This window comes from Cannabis sativa, chromosome 3, assembly GCF_029168945.1.
Source record: "Cannabis sativa cultivar Pink pepper isolate KNU-18-1 chromosome 3, ASM2916894v1, whole genome shotgun sequence".
Classification (NCBI taxonomy): Eukaryota; Viridiplantae; Streptophyta; class Magnoliopsida; order Rosales; family Cannabaceae; genus Cannabis; species Cannabis sativa.
The window spans coordinates 52,687,694-52,709,132 of record NC_083603.1 but is presented as its reverse complement, the minus strand read 5'-3'; the positions used below and the strand labels follow the sequence as shown (position 1 = coordinate 52,709,132).

At 29.2% G+C, this 21,439-nt stretch overlaps 1 protein-coding gene and 1 long non-coding RNA gene across 2 annotated transcripts; one reads left to right on the top strand and one right to left on the bottom strand.

The window, feature by feature from the left end:
* Positions 1–5,916: 5,916 nt before the first annotated feature.
* On the bottom strand, positions 5,917–6,552 carry LOC115710536 (uncharacterized). Its single transcript, XM_030638900.2, has one exon. It carries the CDS (start codon positions 6,550–6,552, stop codon positions 5,917–5,919), a length of 636 nt encoding a protein of 211 aa, XP_030494760.2.
* Positions 6,553–8,221: 1,669 nt separating this feature from the next.
* On the top strand, positions 8,222–9,755 carry LOC133035476 (uncharacterized). The gene is made up of 2 exons (XR_009686678.1): positions 8,222–8,573; positions 9,467–9,755. It is a non-coding gene; the product is annotated as an uncharacterized LOC133035476 (long non-coding RNA).
* The last annotated feature ends 11,684 nt before the right edge of the window (positions 9,756–21,439 follow it).

The following is a 21,439-nucleotide window of genomic DNA, read 5'->3' as shown; positions in this document are numbered from 1 at the left end:
GCTTGCGTTTTCAACTCATTCTATCTCAACTTTGAATAATATTGATTTGCAGTTGGTATATATCATTTTGAACTATATTGTTCTTATATACTTTGTGCAAGGATCATTTTTCAAAAATTATCATCGATCCCAACTGCTTCTCTCCCCCTGATCGAGAGAATTTTTAAAAATTGTGATATCTAATAATATTAATATACCTGTAGGGATTTCAAGATATCACAATGAATCAATATTTGTTTAAACTCATATATACTATATGACATTGAACTTCAGGTTCAATAAACTTCAGTTTCAAGTTCAATCCTTATGAACTTAATTCATTTCTAAGAATGAGTCATACGTGTATAATTAGAAATACATAAATTTACACATTTTGTAAATGCATGATTATATAATCTTATCACATCGATAAAAAACTATGCAATAAAAATCTAACAATGGCTCAAGATTGTTAAGAAAATATAATTTAAATATTTTCTATGTGGAAATATATGCACATTCTTCTTTTGAGCCTTATAAATAACAATGAGAAGAATCTTCTGGTTCTTCAACAAAATTTAGTCAAATTCTTTGACAATTTATTGCATATGATTGATCATGTCAAAATAATTTAATTCATGAACTTCAGGTTCACTATAATTTGTATTTCAATGAAACTTTCAAAATGTAATGTAAATTCATTACAACATAATCATTACAAGTTTCATTTTTATATACACGAATAATATAATTATATTATTCTCCAAAACATATACACTCTTCAGGAATCACTATCATCAATTCAATGATGTGTATAATTTAAAAGATACATGACAACTTCATCATGTTATTGTAATGGTCAAATATATATAACCATAACATATCATTTATTTTTCCTGATATATTTTTAACAAGTCGTCTAATTTATTAATAGACTATTCATCAGTCTAATTATCATGACTTGATATATTATATATTTAAATGTACAACAAGTACATGTAATAAGTTATTTATTATCACTTTCATAACTAGATAAAAGTTACACATCTAGGTACATACAAAGACATTTTACTACTCAAAGTAGCAATTGTATGTAAGGCTTCTTCAGGAAGCTTTTCAACTAATCATTTTGTGATTCTTTATCACTTTGATTATATTGGATCACTAACAAATATTAGTAAATTATATATCCACTTTTGGGAATATGCAACCGAATTATATGGTAACTATATATTTACATATCATGTACCAACAATAGTTTGAAACTATTGATTTCAAGAAATAATAAAATATGTATATATTAATTTGCTTCTGGCATTACCAATATATGTGAAATCTATATTCTTTGAAATAGAATTTCATGTCTATTCATTCTCTTTAGGGAATGATATTTAAATATTCTAAATGTACAATAAATTTGTACAATTCACATTCTATTCAATAATCAAGTATACTTTTATCTTGATTATAAGTATGTCCGTACTACAGGTACGCGACCACTATTATTCAATTCCACACATGATATATAAATTTCATGCACTTTGATTGTGTGTGGTATCTCATCTTTTGGTTGTTTCCACTTTTTTCTGGAAATATTTGAGTAGTAAATAATGTCATTGATTATTTAAAATCATTACATTCACTTCGGGGAATGACGTTGAACAAGTAGAACATTATTATAAATTTCTTAAAAATTTATTACTTGTTCATCCATGAAAATATAAGAAATTATTCAACAATTTCTTTTACGATCTTTCAAAGAATATATGAATGCAATTTTTGCATAGTCTCCAAGATGTATGTAAAATTTAATCTTTAATATATGTCAGATTCAATAATTTCCAACATTGCAAGTAATAACAATGTATAATAACATGACTAATACGAAGAATCTTTAAAAGTAATTGACTTCAATTCGTATCATTCTCTGCAGGGAATGATGAACAATAAATACATGCCTCATGTATTTAAATAACATTAGTCATGCTCATTGTTATTCTTATACTTTGATGTTTCAATGCAATTTTCTTAACATTCTTTTTGGATATTCAAAACCCACTATAAAATTGCATCAATAATAATCATTTTTAATGATTCTTTAGTTGTATTCACATAAATACAATCATTTTTTTTTTGACAAATATAAAACATTTACTTCAGGAAATGTTTGTCAAAATCTATATCGATATTAGATTACTTTTCATTGTCCTCAAAGAATACAAGAACATATATATAAATATGTATTCATCTCTTTCATTATATATCCATCAACTATATAATGAATATTACGTTTGCATAATCTTCAGGATATATGCAAGATTTTATTGAGGACGCATAATCATCAGGATATATGCAATATTTTATCGAGGATGCATAATCTTCAGGATATATGCAATATTTTATCGATGATGCATAATCTTTATGATATATGCAATATTTTATCGATAATACATAATCTTTTGGATATATGTATAATTTGTATAGATTTTCTCTATCATATCATAGGCGCACATATATTGTAAATATTATGAATGATAAGAACATAATATATATATATGAAATTAATAATAAATATATAAAAACATATACATACATATATAATATACTAGGTGAATGTACGCGCCGAGCCACGTATTGCTAGTTTTATTTAAGATTTTGGTATTTTTAAGATTTTGAATGTATTTTATTTTTAAAGATTACAAATTTTTTGTTTGAAAAAATTAAATATTTATATTTGAAATATTATTTAATAATGTATTAAAAATAATATTAGTGTAATTATAAAATTGTAAATAAATTTATTATTGGAGTAGTAGATTATTCTATTTAGTTCTTTTTTTAACATAGCATTGTAATGTAAGTTTATATCTATAAATATTCTGTAAACTGTTAATATTATATGAACATCTCCATTTATAAAGCTAAAAAGTGGGTCAATGACAGAAGTGGTATATCTGCAATCACACAAAGATAGAAGTGGTATTTCTGCTTCCTATGCTTATCCAGAGAAAATATTAGATAACGTGATGTTAACTTTAATATATAAAGATTTTTTTTTTTTTAAAAAAAAATAAATAAAAAAAAATATTAATATTCTCCCAAAATAGGTTTGTTAGAGAGATATGTGGGTAAAATGATTTTTTTCATTTAAAAAAAAGATTATTAATATTTAAAAGATTATTTAATTTTTTGGGTTTAATTATTGGGTTTATTTGTTAACGGGAGATCAAACTAATCGTTAAATTTAACAGAATATTCAATAAATAAAAAAAAATATTAATATTCTCCCAAAATAGGTTTGTTAGAGAGATATGTGGGTAAAATGATTTTTTTCATTTAAAAAAAGATTATTAATATTTAAAAGATTATTTAATTTTTTGGGTTTAATTATTGGGTTTATTTGTTAACGGGAGATCAAACTAATCGTTAAATTTAACAGAATATTCTTTTTATTTTTAAGAATATTCTGTTAAACCAAGAATTGCCGTTAGATAGGCACTTTTAATATATAAAGATATATAGATAAAAAGAAAAAAGAAAACAAAGGATTCTTGAAATTGTTTCAGTCAGATAAGTATATATATGAATATATATTTAGTGTATCATGACTTTGAAACAATTCAAGAACTTTAACAAAATACTTACATTGGGACATAGCATAGACTCATGCTTGAAGCTTGGACAGAGACTCGTGCTGATAACGTGTTATAAAATAATATAAAATAATATAAAGTAGATGAGAAGAAAGAAGAAGAAGATGAAGAGAGAAAGAGAAAGTGAATGAGAATTTCTAAGTTCTTTATTCCAATGGGGTGAACCCCTATTTATACAAATACAAGAGTGAGATATTAAGAAACTAAGAAAAAGGGAAACTAAGAAAAGAGTAATGTTAATTACAATTAATGGTAATAAATAAAAGATTTGGACATCCACATAATTAATAATATTTATAACAATATTCACTTTTTTTCATTCTTATTCTCTCATTGGATTACAACTATATGATAATAGTATTATTAATATGAAGGTAAAGATTATCTATAGATATTATTATATTGTTCTCTTTAGTATTTTTTTATTCTTTGAACCATACATATATTTGTGTTAGATTGATTTTATTGATTTGAATAGACATTTTTAAGACTTTACTAGTAGATTATTTTCTATTTTCTGACTTAATTATTATTGATTTTATATTACCTTTATGAATTAAGAGAGACAATTTTGACCTTTGTGATATACTCATTTTTATTTTTATTTATTGTGATTTTTAATGAGTGTGCATTGTGATAGGAGCATAAGACTATAGAAGGAGGCTCTTGATCTAGGATCAATGACTTTAGATATGCAAGTCTTTGATAAACTTTTTTTTAACAACTCTAATAAACTATTTGGATAATCACTTTTATGATTTTAGAAAATTTATGCATTGTTATGATGATAAATCACTTTTTGTTTTTGTATATATTCACATATACATGAATTTAGTTTTTCCACTTATGTACTTTACCATTAAACGTAAATAAAGAATTAACAAATTAGAGATATCATATCTTTAATGAAATAATCACAAATTTGAATATTCAATTTTTTTAATATTTATATTTAAATTTAAATTCAACTTAAATTATTGTTATTTTAAATATATAACAGATAATTTGATAAAGTAAATTCATATCAAAATTAAAAAAGATTAATGTGGTGACGTGTTTCGAATTTCTCTAAATTTATTAGCTTTGAATTTAAAATTATCATATATTCTTCAAAAATATACAATTTTCTCTTTTGTTTTTCTTTAATTCTTTTGTGTCTCCTTTTCTTTCAAATATATATATATATATATATATATATATGGATTTAGTTAAAATAGAACTCATAAAATATATTCATTGATGAAACTCTTACTTTTAACCCTTAGATCTTAATCCAATGATTAACAATTGCTGACTAGGCTTAATGGTGACTTGCTAACATGGACATCTATTTAAGATTTATTTTAAAACTAAAAAATTAAACTAATAAAGATTCATTTTTAAATTCTTTTTCATTTAATTTTCATTCTTTACCCATTCATTCTCATTTTTTTTTTGAACAAGAAGAGGATTCTTTATTCAAACAGACAAGAGCAATACACCATTCACAAGCAAAAACAAGGTTGTTGGCTGAAGCCCCAGCCCTCAAAGCCAACTTGAGATTGCATTAAAAATATAGCTATCAAGTTTCCCTTTTCCCCCAATACAACCGCTTAATTACCTGGTTTTTACACAAGATTTGATCTCTTAACTCATAGTTCTAGGTGTCTTACATTTCATCTCAAAGATACAACAATTTCTATTCGCCCAAACAGTGTATAAGGTCGCCAATACAACTGTATTGAGCACTTTTTCCTGCAGGCTGTTGGCAGAATTCGATAACCATTCTCTGATGTCGGCAGGCCAGTCAAAATGGCCACACCAACTTGTTATCTCAATGATCACTCTACGGGTGAAGTAGCAGCTAACAAACAGGTGATGGTGAGTCTCCTTTTCCAAGCAGCAGACCAGACAAAAATCAGATGATATGGAGATCAATTTGTTGATATTGTCTCTGGTTAGCAGTTGGTTATTCACAATTTGCCAACTTATGAACCTATGCTTTGGAAGAACCATTCTTATCCCAAATGTTTCTAGCATAGTCAACAGTGTGAGCTTGGATATAAGAGTAATAAAACAATTTTAAATTGAATTTACCTCTCTTTACAGCAGCAATGATTCCGGATTCATTAACAGTTGATCAAAGACGAAGGATCTTTTTAAAATACCAGCTCGCGTCTTGTTTGAAATCAACTATCCAAAAGCTCAACCCTCTCAAGTAAATCGCATCAATCCACCTAACCCAAAGATTGTCTTGTTTGCTTGATATAGCCTAAAAAATATACTTTGCCATAAGAGCTATGTTCTATTTCTTCCCTTCTCTAAATCCAAGACCTCCAGAGTTCTTGGAAAGACAAACTTTCTCCCATGAGGGGATGTGCATTTTACTTCTGTTTCCATTGGAGCCCCAAAGGAAGTCCCTGCAACATTTGTCAATAATCACCGTGATTTTCTGAGGAAGCACAAACAAACTCATCCAATAATTCATGACTCCAAGGAGAACCGAATGAATCAATTGAGCCCTCTCGACAAAAGAGAGGTTCCTACTAGCCCAGGTGTGCAGGTGCTTATGAATTTTGTCGATGATAATACCACAGTCAGCAGCTCGCCATTTGGTTGGTCTTAGATTCACACCAAGGTATTTCAAAGGGAAGGATCCCTCCTCCATTTGTAAAATATTCGCAAGTCTCTGTTTGCAAGTAGTTGAGATATCCCCAAAGGACACCGTTGATTTAGCCTTATTGGCAACAAGACCTGTAGCATCACTAAATAGAAGGAAAGCCTCTTTCACCAACTGAACAAACTTATTATTACCCTTACAAAAGATTATGAGATCATCCGCAAAGCATAAGTTGACAAGGCCTAATGATTTACAAAGAGGGTGGAATCTGAACCCCTTCTTCTTAGACCTTTGGATAAGAAGTCTAGTCAAATAGTCCATTATTAGCACAAAGAGAAGCGGAGACATCGGGTCCCCTTGGCGAAGGCCTTTTCACCCTTAAAAGAGCCTTGAATCCTTCCATTAAGCAATAGGGCGTAAGAGGCTCCTTGAAGACAGCTTAAGATCCAAGTAATAAACTTAGAAGGAAAGCAAAGAGCTTTTAAGAGGTCAGCCACAAAGCACCAGTCTACTGTATCATAGGCCTTGCTCAAGTCAATCTTCATAATACACCTAGAAGAAATGTTCTTCCTAGTGTAACCTTTGAGAAGGTCCTACAAAATCAAAACATTGTGAGCTAAAAGCCTCTTTTTAACAAAAGGACCTTGATTTTCATGTATTAGCCAAGGAAGAACTTCCGAGAGTCTAGTATAGATCATCTTCGAGATGCATTTGTATGTTGTGGTGCAACAAGCAATAGGTCTGTAGTCGCTAGCTCCTTGAAGGTTATCAATCTTTGGGATAAGGGATATGGATGTTTTCATTTACTTCCTGAGGAAGCTTACCAAATTGAAAAAACCCCAACACTGCACTAGAGAAATCGTCTCCAATGTCACTCCAAAGATCTTTGAAAAAGCCGGCACCAAACCCATCGGGACCCGGGCTTTTGGACGAATGAATCCTAAATAATGCTTCTTTCACATCTTTCTTGCAAAAAGGACCGATCAGGCTCACTTGTTGCTTGATATCAAGCTTGTTCCCAAACTCAAGACAGTTGTAATATCCCGATAAGTCTAATGGTAATTAATTAGGGTTTATATTTATATTATGTGTTAATCAGGTAATAAGTGGGATTATGATCCTACTAATTTATTTCAGCATAAAATTTAAATTTTGCTATAAGTGAGTAAATAAGAGAAATTTATAAATTACGGAGATTTATATAAAATGTGTGAATGTAATATGAGCTATATGTGGAATAAAAATATTTTCAGGTTCGGTGACCCTGAAGACCTGATTTGTGGATAAATAAGCGTAATTTGTTAATTACGGAGATTTATTTGAATACGTGGATATAATATGAGTTATTTGTGAAATAAAAATATTTTCAAGTTTGGCGACCCTTGAGACCCGATTGGAGGCCAAAAATGTCACAACAGTTTTAGTTAGAAATATTGATGAGATTATTGGGATAAGTTGATTTTAGAAATATCAGAATATTTTAGGGTACTCGAAGTTGGCCAAATACCATAGAAATAGAGATTTCTTAGTGGTTAAGAAATAATAAAATAACTATTAATAATAAAGTTTTTATTAATAATAATAATAATATTATTATTATTATTATATATTATTATTATATTATTATTATTAATATATTATTATAATATTATTTATATATCATACTATTTTAGAAGTGTCGTAATCAGGTGACAATGTTATTTGACATATATATCCTTTACATTGTTAATGTATATAATGTAAATGACATATATACCCTTTACATTGTTAATGTATGTTTTTATTATATTAAATAGTAAGCTTTTCAATGTGAAAAAGTCCAATAGTCAAAATTAACAGCATAGTACTGCACGTGTTTGTATTTCCCATTTCTACTTTTTTATTAAGTATATTATTATATTAAAGTGTATTTATTACCTTTTAAAACTCTATTTAATTCTCTCTCTTAATATTTTCATCTTCTCTGCAACTTTCCTTTGAAAAGTCTACTAATTCAATGCAATCACTATTGCCAATCTTACTATTTCCAATAAGTTGACTATTCAACGCAATTACCTCCCATTAATTTTAATAAACTGATTGTTCTTCCAAACCAAAAAACCTCTCATAAACTTTATCTCTTCCTCTTCTTCTCTCTCTCTCTTTCTTTGCAACTATTATGTACCAGCATGATGTGAGTTGGGAAATGACGAACACGACAAACAGGATCACCCATTAGATCAATGACAAGAGAAGGCTTACCACGGCGGCCACCACCACTGAGTTCATAACGGCGGTCAAGCTCCTCCACCGCCACCTTATCTTTCTCTGAATCATATTCTCAACATGCACACCTCCACCAGGTATGTTTATTAATTTCAAAATCTCTTATTTTTTTACCCTTCTTTCTCTCCATCTATACATAAAAATGTAAAATCCTTAATTTTTTTTATTTGTATTTCTCAATTTTTTTTTCAAATCCCTAATTTCCTTACCTCTTTTTCTCTCTATTTGTATATATAAATGTGACATATGATGAAATTTATCTACCTTTACACATATTTTAATTTAAGTTTTTTATTTTTGAATTTCTTGGACTGATGCATGTTAGATAATTTTGCCCTTAAAAGAAAAAGCTAAAAAAATATAGATAATTTCTGGATTTTTTTTCTTAAAAAAAAAAAACAAAAAATATACAACTATTAGCTTACTCATCAAATACGTGTTACAATACTAAATTTTTTATTTTTTTTTTCATAATATCAAGTTTTTATAATTTCTGAATATCTGTTAGTAGAGTTTTTAAAATATTTGAAGATAAATCTTTGATTTATCTTATATTTTGCTACGTGTTGAGCTAATTGGTATATTACTGCTGAGTCATTATATATACGTGTTATATGATTGAAAGTTATCCTCTCTTTAAAAGTTAGTATAAGTATCCTATTCTAACATGATCAAACTTATCAAATAAACTGTTTTAAGAAATGGAACTTTGCTTCTTCAAACTCTCAGGTTTGGTTTACTGAGTCATTATGTAGACTTGTTTTGATGTATACTTAAGTCATGCTTTCATGTATATATGATTTTATTTGGTGAAATTTATTATTATGTATTTAAGTTTTATGCTTTGATGGGTATTATATGTGTATGTTTTCGGTTTGTGATTGAATCTTTGTGAATCTATTCTTATTTATATACTCTTGTAGTTCATGTGAGTCTGAACATCTCTCTGTTTTCTTTTTCTCTTTTGTAGGCATGTTCTAACTCTGTTTTGGTGGATTTGGGTTACAAAATTCTCTCACACCTTTAAAGGTCAATTTTTTGAATTGTAAAACATATTTACAGTAATTGATTCTCTTGCCACCCACTGGAGTACTGAAAAATGAAAATCACCCAAAATAATGTTCATTAGGTCTCAGGTTAGTAAAGTATATAAGAATAGATTTGAACATAAGATTGCAAACTGTAATTACTCACTTCAAATGCTGACCATGTACACATTTCATGCTTATCTGCAAAGATCCACTGATGCTTCCCATTCACTGCCACTTGTCCAACAATCCTATAAAAATGACAGTAGAATCTGAACACTTTAGAAAGTATGTTTGCACTTATAATAATCATTTTGCTTTCACCTCTTTCGGGGCTAAAAATGACAAAATTTTATGTCAAAGAAACAAAGGAATATACACGTTTAGAGTATAAGGACAGGTTTATCATTATATTAATGAACTACTTCCACATGAAGGCCCGCCATCTTTATTACAATTGTACTTCTATGATACAGAGCATGAAATAGAAAACCGAATCAATATATCATCAAAAATGAATCAAACAATAGTTGCACAACTTATAGAAATCATAAATATGAATCCTTATTCTTTATTTTTTCAAAGTCTAAGAAACATTCCTAACTTACAAAACTACACAATCCATATACAGTCTAATGTAGGATTAGATCCAAGAGCATACAAAGCTCCTTTAGCTTCACAAGTAGCTGCAGTATGGATTGATGATAACTCCTCTAGAGAAACAACAGATCGTGAGATTGTTGTATATAGCCATGCAGGCTTTAGTCATAAAGTACAGTATTATTACGGTTGTTACGATCCATTACAGTATCCTTTGTTATTTCCTTATGGAGAAATTGGTTGGCATGAGAAAATTAACCGAGCTGATAAAAATAGAAATCAAACTTCTCATCATAGTGAAATAGTTATTGATCCAACTAGAGCCACCTCTGCTGAACAATTATTACAAAAAGAGAAAAACTTAACTAACAAGAATAAAAAAGGGTTGGTTGTTTCTTGTAGAGAATACTACTGCTATAAATTACAAATTCGAACAACCGACAAAGGGATATTACTTCATGCATGTCGACTTTTACAACAATATGTTGTAGATATGTATGTTAAGCTTGAAACATCTAGACTAGATTTCCTTCGCAAAAAAACAAGATCAAATTAGGTGTGAACTATATCAAGGTGTAATTGATAGTATACAAGTTGGAGAAAATCGAGGTTCACAAGTTGGAAAACGAATTATTTTACCAGCTTCCTTTATAGGTAGACCTAGAGATATGAGGAAACGATATGTCGATGCAATGTCATTAGTTCAAAGATTTGGGAAACCATATATTTTTTTGACAATAACATGTAATTCAAACTGGCCAGAAATTAAAGAAGAATTACTTCCAAATGAAGAAGTACAAAATAGACCAGATTTAGTTGCAAGGATCTTTAGAGAAAAATTAGAAGAATTAAAAATAGATCTATTTAAACGACAAATTTTTGGACTTGTAGCTGCCTATAATTATGTCATAGAATTTCAAAAAAGGGGTTTACGATATGCACATTTTCTAATTATCTTAAAACCACAATAAAAAATTATAGCGCCAGAATCTTTCGACAGATTTGTTTGTGCTGAATTACCCGATAAAAATATAAATCAATATCTTTTCTCCATTGTCATTAAATATATGATGCATGGTCCTTATGGTCAACTTAATCCATCAAATGTATGCATGATGAAAAATAAAAAATGTCGAAATCGTTATCCGAAATCATTTTGCCCTCAAACAACTTATGGAAATGATTCTTATCCAAATTATAGAAGAAGAGATAATAACGTATCAGTTAAAATACGAGGTAGCAATCTAGATCATCATTGGATTATCCCTTATAATCCTTATCTACTTGCAAAATATAACTGTCATCTTAGTGTAGAAATTTGTTCAACTATTAAAGTTGTCAAATATTTATACAAATATGTCTATAAAGGACATGATCGTATTATTGTTCACATTAATTCAGAAAATGATCAAAATGATATTAATGAAATAGATCTCTACCAACTTGGTAGGGGTCTCTCCTCCTGAAGCTACATGGAGAATATATGCATTTACATTAAATGAGATGCATCCACATGTACAAGTGTTACAAGTTCATCTTGAAAATAAACAATCTCTTACTTTTAAGGATACAAATTATTTAAATAATTTGTAAGTGATAATAATACATCGAAATCTATGTTGACAAAATTTTTTCAAATGAATAAAATTGATGAAAAAGCTAAAACATTACTTTACAGAGAGTTTCCAGAACATTTTGTTTGGAACCAACAATATAAAATTTGGATTATTAGAAAGCGCTTCGAAACTTTTGGTAGGCTTGTTACAGTTAACCCAATAGAAGGTGAGAGGTATTTTTTACGTTTATTATTAAATCATGTTCGTGGGCCAACCTCATTTTACTATTTAAAGACAGTTAAAGGTAAACAGGTAACCTCTTTTCTAGAAGCTGCTTTACTTAGTGGATTATTAGAGGCTGACACAAATCTAGAACAATGTTTATCTGAAGCTTCATCATTTAATATGCCCCATGGCTGACATCGTTTGTTTGCTACCATCTTAGTATATTGTAAACCTACTAACCCTAAAGAGTTATGGGAAAAATTTGAACAACCAATGTCTGAAGATTATTATACTATAACGAACACCCCATCTACAATAAGAACTAATGTTCTAAATCACATCAAATTTATTCTAGAATCAATGGGAAAAGATATCAATGATTATAGCTTAGTTAATAATTATATAAGTGATAACGAAATTGATAAACAATATAAAGAGATTAATGAACAATTAGCAATTGTTGTTAGCGAAGATGACATATTAGCTGCTAATTTATTAAATTTGAAACTATAAAAATGCATTTGACTTAATATTAAATAAAATTTTCAACAATCAAACTGGCCTTTTCTTTATTGATGGTCCTGGAGGAACGGGAAAAACTTTCTTGTATAAGATTATTTTGGCTGCAGTTCGCTCAAAAAAAATGATAGCATTAGCTGTTGCATCTTCAGGTATTGCAACTTCTATTTTACCTGGCGGTCGAACAGCTCATTCTCTATTTAAAATACCCCTTCACTTAGATAATTATAGTTCTTGTGCAGTTAGTAAACAATTAGGTTTAAGTTAATTATTACAACTAGTAAAACTTATTATTTGGGATGAGGCACCAATGTCAAACAAAGAAGCTATTGAAAGACATAAATAATTCTACTCTTCCTTTTGTTGGTAAAGTTATAGTTTTTGGAGGTGATTTTCGTCAAGTATTTGTTGTTCCTAAAGGTACAAGAGAACAAATGATTAATGCAAGTTTAGTAAAATCTCAGTTATGGCCCTTATTTACTAAAATTACATTAACAGACAACATGCGTGCCAGACAAGATCCCTTATTTAGTAATTATTTATTAAATATTGGCAATGGAACCGAACCAACTATAGATGGAAAGATACAGCTACTCTCATCGATGATTTTACCTTATGAGGATGATGATACTTTGCTAAACAACTTAATAGATTTCGTCTTTCTAGATATTAATAACTACACAGAAAATATGAATACAATACTCAATCGCGTAATTTTAACTCCAAAAAATGAGTATGTTGACCATATTAATAAAATTCTTATTAATCGATTTTCGGGTAATTCCATAAAATATTATAGTTTTGATGAAACCATAGATAAAAATGAACAGGGAGTACAAGAAGACTTTATGAATAGCTTAACACCAAGTGGATTCCCTGCCCATGAATTAACAGTAAAATTAAATTGTCCAATTATATTACTTCGTAATATTAATACTTCTGAAGGATTATGTAATGGAACACGTCTAATATGTCGACGATTTGGCTCTAATATTATTGATGCTGAAATAGTTACTGGTGGTCATTGTGGAAAGAGAATTTTTTTAGCCAGAATACCTTTTACTCTATTGGAAAATGAAAAAAATATATTCCCATTTAAACGCACTCAGTTTCCCATTAGATTAAGTTTTGCTATGACTATTAACAAAGTTCAAGGACAAACGTTAGATTTAGTTGGTGTATTCTTACCAGAGCCTGTTTTCTCCCATGGACAATTATATGTTGCTCTATCTAGAGCAAAAACTTTATCAGCTTTAAGAGTTCTCATTAGACTACCATCAGGCAACAAAGCTGATAATAATCATACCTTCAACATTGTTTATAAAGAAATCTTATTATTAAGCAATACTATATAGAAGTTCTTATGTATGATTCTCTTCTTATACATCTTTTCACTTTTTATCACCAATATTGATTATACATTTTAATTTAACTTATTACAATTATTTCTTTTTACACCAACTACTAGAGGATGGATAGAAAAAGTTACTGTTATTGAAAAACTTATCCCATGTATCCCTCACAATGGAGTATTGTACCAACGTATAATTCTTGCTGATATTGAGGTATATTTATTACAACTCATAAATCTATATAAACTATATAAATTAAATTTAAATTTTGTTTCAGCTACAAAATATAAGATTATTAATTAATTAGCTATAAAATCTCTACAAAAAATACTTTTGTACATCACTCTCTGTATTTCTGATTCATTATAAATAGAAAAATCGTATACAAGCTACTCTGTATGGCAATGCAATCCATCATTTCGGAGATACCTTAAATGTTTCACAAGTCTACTTAATTTCCAATGCTTATATAAAGCCAGTACAAGAAGAGTTTAGAATTGTTGACAATCAATTTGAATGGAGCCTCAATACTTCTACATCAATTGAGGAAACTACTGAAGAAAACCAATGGAACTTTGAAGATCTCTACAACTTGTATTATCTTCATCAACTAGATGCCTACGTTGATACAAAAATTTCTGTTGGTAATATTTACATAATTTTAATTTTTTATAATCATTATTATTGTCAAATTACTAATAATATATCTTTCAATGTTAATTACAGATATTGTTGCAGTTGTATTAAGTGCTGATCCAATAAAAAAAATTCACACAAAGTCTGGACCTGCAAATATTCAAGAATTCATCCTTGTTGATCAAAGGTCTAAAATTAATATGTTTTATATTTTTAAATATTACTGCATATGTTATGTTAATTTTTAACAAAATATATTTGTCCAGCTTGCAACCAAAACTTTAACTATGTGGGACGAGCTAATTGAGACTGTTGGAAAAATAATATGTGAAATTCTTCCACAAAATCCTATTATAATAGGAACACGCCTGAAAATTGTTTCACACAACGGTTAGATTTATTTCAACTAATTATTTAGTATTATTAAAAGACATCTTATAATATATTTTTTTAACAATTCAATAGGTATATCTTTATCATCCAAGAAACAGAGTTCATTTATCATCAATCTTACAACTATTCCACAAATAAACGAGCTTCGTCAATGGTAAACTAATTTATACTTATTTTTTATAAATTACTCCTTATTACAGCTATCCATAAATAATTCTTATATATCTAATAATTTTATCCTATAAATTAATAGGAGCATTAATAATGAAGAATACCTATCTGCCATTATCAATGAGAAGAGACTCTTCCCAAGCCAAACTACTCTAAGAACTCTTCAATATAATAATATCATTAATATTAATGGCATTCAAAATCTTCCACAAGAGGTATGTAAAATATGTTTATTTAACTTTTAATTAACTAATTAGTTTGTTTTCTCATTGTTTATAGTGTTTATAATTTTTTTTGGCTTTACATAATATTATATACTTTATTTCAATAACTATATTATGCTTTATTAACAAACTACTTTTTGGATCAATGCATCAATCTCCATCAAAAATTCAAGACAACCCTTCTGGTACATGGCTTGCACAAAATGCCGTCAAAAAGCAGATCTTGACAATGAAACGTCATGTTTTAAATGCTACAGTTGCAACGAATAATCTATTGAGACAATTCCAAGGTTTATATTAACTCAATTTAGCACAAATCTTATTATCATAATTTGTTACTTAAATAAATTAATTTGTATTTGAATATATTAGGTGCCGCTTTCAAGCTCAACTAACAGGCCACACAGGCTCACTAATACCAACGTTCTTCGGGAAAAATGCAAAAAAGTTTTTAAATTGTACCGCACAAGAGCTTATTCACATCCCAAATGTAATTTCTACTACTTAAATTCATTCACTTCATTAACATACATTAATATTACTATCTTTCTCAATGATATTGTTAATAACTGTTGGAAATTATTTTACTAGGATCTTAGATCTACTCACAAGTATGTTTATTAACATCCTAAATATGAACTTTCTAAAACGATAAAATAAACACATATAAAGTTAAGAAAACCTTACATTGATGCAGCGGAATTAATGTCTCCTTCCACTCAGATCTTTAACCCTTGATTCCTTTCTGTAGCAGAGTATAATCAAGATCTGAGCCCGAATGTCCTTCTTCTTCAAGTTTTGATCCTTCACAGTCTTCCAATCTATGATTGAGTTACTGCTTGCTGTGTGTGGGCACTTACTCTTTCACTAGGGTCACGAAAAAGATGAAGGGAAAAGAGAGAGATGTATTTCGGCCAAGGATAGAAAGTGGGAAGGCTCAGTTTTCTGAAGAGAGAAATTTCTCTCAGAAAGGCTTGTTGAAAACTTGTCAAAGCATGTGTTGTGACTGAGCCATCACTTTCTATTTATAGGCTTAGAATTATTTGGCATTAAAATAATGAAAATATTAATTTGAAAAACTCCATATAGTGGCCGGCCAAGGTGTAGGTATTGGGCCTCACTTGATTTTGCAGTTTTATCAAATTTTATCTCTATTTTCTCAAAAACGCCAATTTTTCAATTCTAACCTTTTAAATGCCAAAACTAATTATTTAATAACTAAAATAGATTATTAAATAATATTGTCATTTAATTTAATTATTAATTAGACATATAAAGTCTATTAATAAATAAATAAACCTAGAAACTCTTTTCTTTACAATTTCACCCCTGCTTAGTGAAAATTCATAAAATTAGACATAGTCTAACTTTAGAATTATAATTGATCAATCACGAATCAATTAATGAGTCTTACAAGCAGAATGTTCTCAACTAGAATGGGGACCATGGATCTATATGCTGAGCTTCCAATAAGTGAACCAAATTTACCAAGTAAATTCCTACTTATTAATTCTTCGTTGAATCCACTCTTAGAAGTTAGAATTGCACTCTCAGACTTATATAAAGCATATTGTATGTTCCACGATATCAATATACTATCTCATTTAACCATTGTTATAATCTTATTGTGATTTAAAGATCCTCTATATAGATGATTTACATCGAGATGGGATTTATTTACCGTTCTCACCCCTCAATGTATTTTGCCCCTTAAAACACTTAGCTACCTGTAAATGGTGTTTAGTGATCTAATAATTAGTCAGTTAAACAAGAGCTCATCCATTTACTTCTATTTGCTAAGCTCGAAGGGAATCATCACTTGACTTCTATACACCAGTAGAAGCTATAGATTCCATATTTATGTTCAGCACTCCCACTCAATCATACTATCATGTTCCCAAAATATACGTATCACCCTGACCCAAAGGTAGGCTTAACTAATAAATCTAAGAACATGAATAGCACTCCTGATTTGAGCCTAAGCATATCAGGATTTAGATTCTTTTAATCTTAAGATCAACTACTGATATTGACTTGGAAAGATATGTATAACGGTAAGTTTGTAATATCTTAACTTAGTTGCAATATCGGTCCAGTCCAATGTATACTCCATACATTCGAAACTAGTATACTTTACTAATGTCCTGGAAAGAACATAACACTTACTCCAAGTGTAAGTACACATCATCGCTGATTATCACATTAGTGTAAATCCAATAACACTGATGAAACAGGGACCAAAACTTTTGATTCATATGATCACAATCACATTCCACTGTGTTGACGATACTGTAATTGTGAATAATCATATGATCTGGATTTAACTGATTTTGTGTGTATGAATGTAATAAACATATTAAACATGTTAAACATATTAAACCATTAGCATGTAAAATTCATGCAAACATCAATCACTTCTAATTTCTTATGTTGATAACTAATTAGATTGTAAAGAGTTTTATTTAGGGCATAAAACCCAACAAACTCCCACTTGCACTAATATAAAACAAACTGTGCAAATAGGTCAATCTGATGTCTTGATCTTCAGATCAAGTGTAGTATATTTGAATCCACCCAAACTCCTGGAAACTAGTTCATAAATACTCTTATGAAACATCCTTTACTATATGCTTTACTCATCAAGGGATACTGAAATCTTTACTGTTTTAAAAGTACATCTGGATAAACAGAAGACATATCTCTCATATTTTAAAATATGTAATTGAGATAATACAGTGTAGACTTTTCTTCAGTGATATAACTTTCTGGTATTTTCGAATCGACCAAGTTATAGTTCTTCTCTGGTAGAGCTTGAATTATTATACAATAATTCCGCCTCCCCCAAAGTAAGCACCATCTTATAGAAATCGAAATTAGATGGTGAGATACAAGGATAACTGATACATAGTTCCTTATATCTGTCATATAGATCACTTTCATAAATCCATCTTGAATATCTTCTAATGTTCCCTATTTGATTACATCTCAGATAGCTCCCACTCAATAGCAGATGTCTGGTTAAATAATACTTTTAACCTCTGATTGTTTAGAGAGTTACCTAGTTGTGACTTTTGTATTAGTCTGAAACTTTAAGTCAAGACTAAGTCATCAACATAGCAGACTAGTATTTGAAGTGAAAAATACATGCCAGAGATAAAGTAATCAAAATTAAGATACCATCAAATTTTATGAGGATTAAGAATTCTTGGTTCAAGTCATTTGAATGGACTGAGCTAGAGTTCTTTATCTTATTCTCATAATTCTGATAAGCTATACCTATCCATGTGAATGGTTAGATTTGCTTTTCAGTAGTGTTCTTAAGTACCTATCACAATTATCAACCTAATGAAGATGGGTATAGAATTTTAAAATTCTCCCACTCAATTAAGGTAGTGTGAAACTTTAACAAAGAACTTTCAAAGGTATCAAACTTTTACTTACAACAGTAAAAAACGAAATGGAACATACAATCAAGATCAAGAATTTATATTGACAATAGCTGACTCGTTATATTACTTCCATGTTTAAAGAAGATATGTGTTACATAGGGAATTGTGGAATAGACTCCACCCCTAAGAATATACATATAGGGTACTATGGATAACCTCCACCCTTAAGTATACAGAGATTATGATCCACCCCTAAAGGTTGTAAAGATCATGATTCTCTTAGTGTGATAGATTTTATGTGGAGTTGAATACTATCCAGAGTTCATTAGATATAAAAGATCGTTGAACTGCATAGTTTTCTTAACTTTTCTCCACCCCTATCAGATCATAAGATCCTTTTATTAAACAAATTCTTAATAATTGTATGAGAATTAACAATTATTGATAAACATAGAAATAATTTCTAGTGTTTATTTAATATAACTCTATGAAGAGTTGTAAATATTATAGAATTTGCATCAATAATAAAAACACTTACACATACAAACATACAAATATAATGTGGTAATAATTGATGAAGATAAAATAAATGAAGCTCAATCTCATAATTTGCAATAGTGAATTTCGAAAATAAAACTTTATTAATAATAAAAAATGTATTGCAACAATATGAGAGAAACAGGGATAAATGTCCCTAACTAAAATTTGAAATCCAAATTGTCTTTAAACTAAAACAATTAATTCAAAAATTGAAGAGCTTCATCTTCATCTGGACGACTTCACCCTTGGTCCAGCTTTCTGATCTAACTCAATTGAGTTCAAGTAGCTTGGCCTATAAGAAGAAGAAAACAAATAAACAAAGTTAGTCCAGAATCATAAATCCAATTGGATAACAATTCACTAAACTCTTAAAGTTTATGAATGGAAATACCTTGTTTCTTTGCAAGAAGTTTAGGACACTGGGGTTTCCAATGACCTTTCTCATTGCAGCAGAAACACTTTCCTTTAAGTGTAGCATCACCGGAAGGAGCAGCCTTTTTATTGGCTTTTGTTCGCTTCTTGGTGTTCTTCCACTTCTTCTTCGATTTGGGCTTTGAAGCAGAGGCAACATTAGCTTCAGGTTTTATCGTCCCATTACCTTTACCAGGATTGTGAGGTTTACTCCCTTTCTTCTTGGGTCCTCCAATCAAATTTTCATAAGTTTGAAGGTCATTGACTAATTCATGAGAGTCAATTTCCTTCTTATTCATGACATAATTTGATGTGTATGGTAGAAATGCTGGAGTCAGGCTATTCAAGATAAGACTAACTTGAGTAGCACTGTCCATTTCAGCACCATGATCCTGGGCTTCTTGGAAATAACTGGACATGAGGAGAACATGGTCACGCACGTTTTGATGAGGTTCCATCCGTGCGTTAATGTACTTCTTAGTCGCGTCAAAGCGTGACTGAAGTGATGCCTTACCGAATAGCTCATTTAACTTCGTCATTACTTCAGCAGCCTTCTCAGTTTTAGAAAACCGAGTTTTGAGGGTGTCAACCATGCTAGAAAGCATAAAGTATAAAGCTTTGTCATTTGCTTTCTGCCAATGCTCATACTTTTCTTTCACAGCTTTGGATGCATTGTCCCTGTGCACTTCGTGTGACGGCTCGCTTAAAACAAACAAGGCACTTTCTCCTATGAGAGCAATATTAATGTTCTCATTCCATTTATTAAAGTTAGATCCATTCAGCTTATTTTCAGTCAACAGTGATAACATGGGATTCATTTTGACAAAACAGGATACTACAAAATAATAGAAATTAAATAATGGTTTAACACACAAAATCAATTCAGAAATTATAAGCACATAGCAAGTAGGAATGATATGAGAAAATACTTAAAAAATTCAATCCTAAATAATTTCCAAGGTTTTCAACAAACTGATATCAGTGTCCCGTTTAGGCGAGAGTCAAAGCTACCATCCATTGAATAGAGTTGTCAGCTCATCTAAAATGTTAAACATTCTAGCAACCTTTTATTCGATCAAGATCAGAATCCAGCGTTGTCCCGTTTAGGCGAGAGTCAAGGCTATTCTATCTCATGAGCTTTTACCATTGTTTCGCAATTTGCAAGTCAAATATGGTCCCCACCATTAGGGTGATCTATACCATATAAAACACTTACAAACCACTTATCATGCGAGATTAAACGGTGCGAAATTGCTAATGAACGTTCCTCCATTAGGGAGGATTACTCACTAAAACAAACGCGGTGTAAAACCCACAATGGAGATCGAATTTCTTAATAATAATAAAGCTCATTATTTAAAATGTATTTTCTTTATTATTCTAATAAATAAATCTCATTAAATTCTAAATTAAGAATTAAAATTCAAAAATAAAAATTTAATATAATATTTATAAAATTATACTTAGATGGTGATTGAAATAAAATAAATTATTTCCATCTTAGTAATAATCTTAAATATAAATATTAAGGAAATTAATTTAAGTTGAATTAAATTAAATAATTAGCAACTTAAAAATTTCCTTTGAGAATATATTTATTGGGTTCGAAAATTTAAAGTATATAAAAATACAATTTTCGAAAATAATAAAAAATAGAAAAGAAATACTTCAAGCAAAAATATCATCTATCTAGATTTTCTTTTGACTAGTTAATTCAATTTCTAATAATATATATATATTTTAAATTCATTTATTTTAAATTAATCAATTAAATGAAAAAATCATTGACTTGAGTTGGTCCAAGAATTAATTAAAATAAATAATTAATTTACAACTCAATCTATTTTTCAAAAATAAATTCGAAAATATTGCATAATTAAAATGCAAATTTCAAAATTG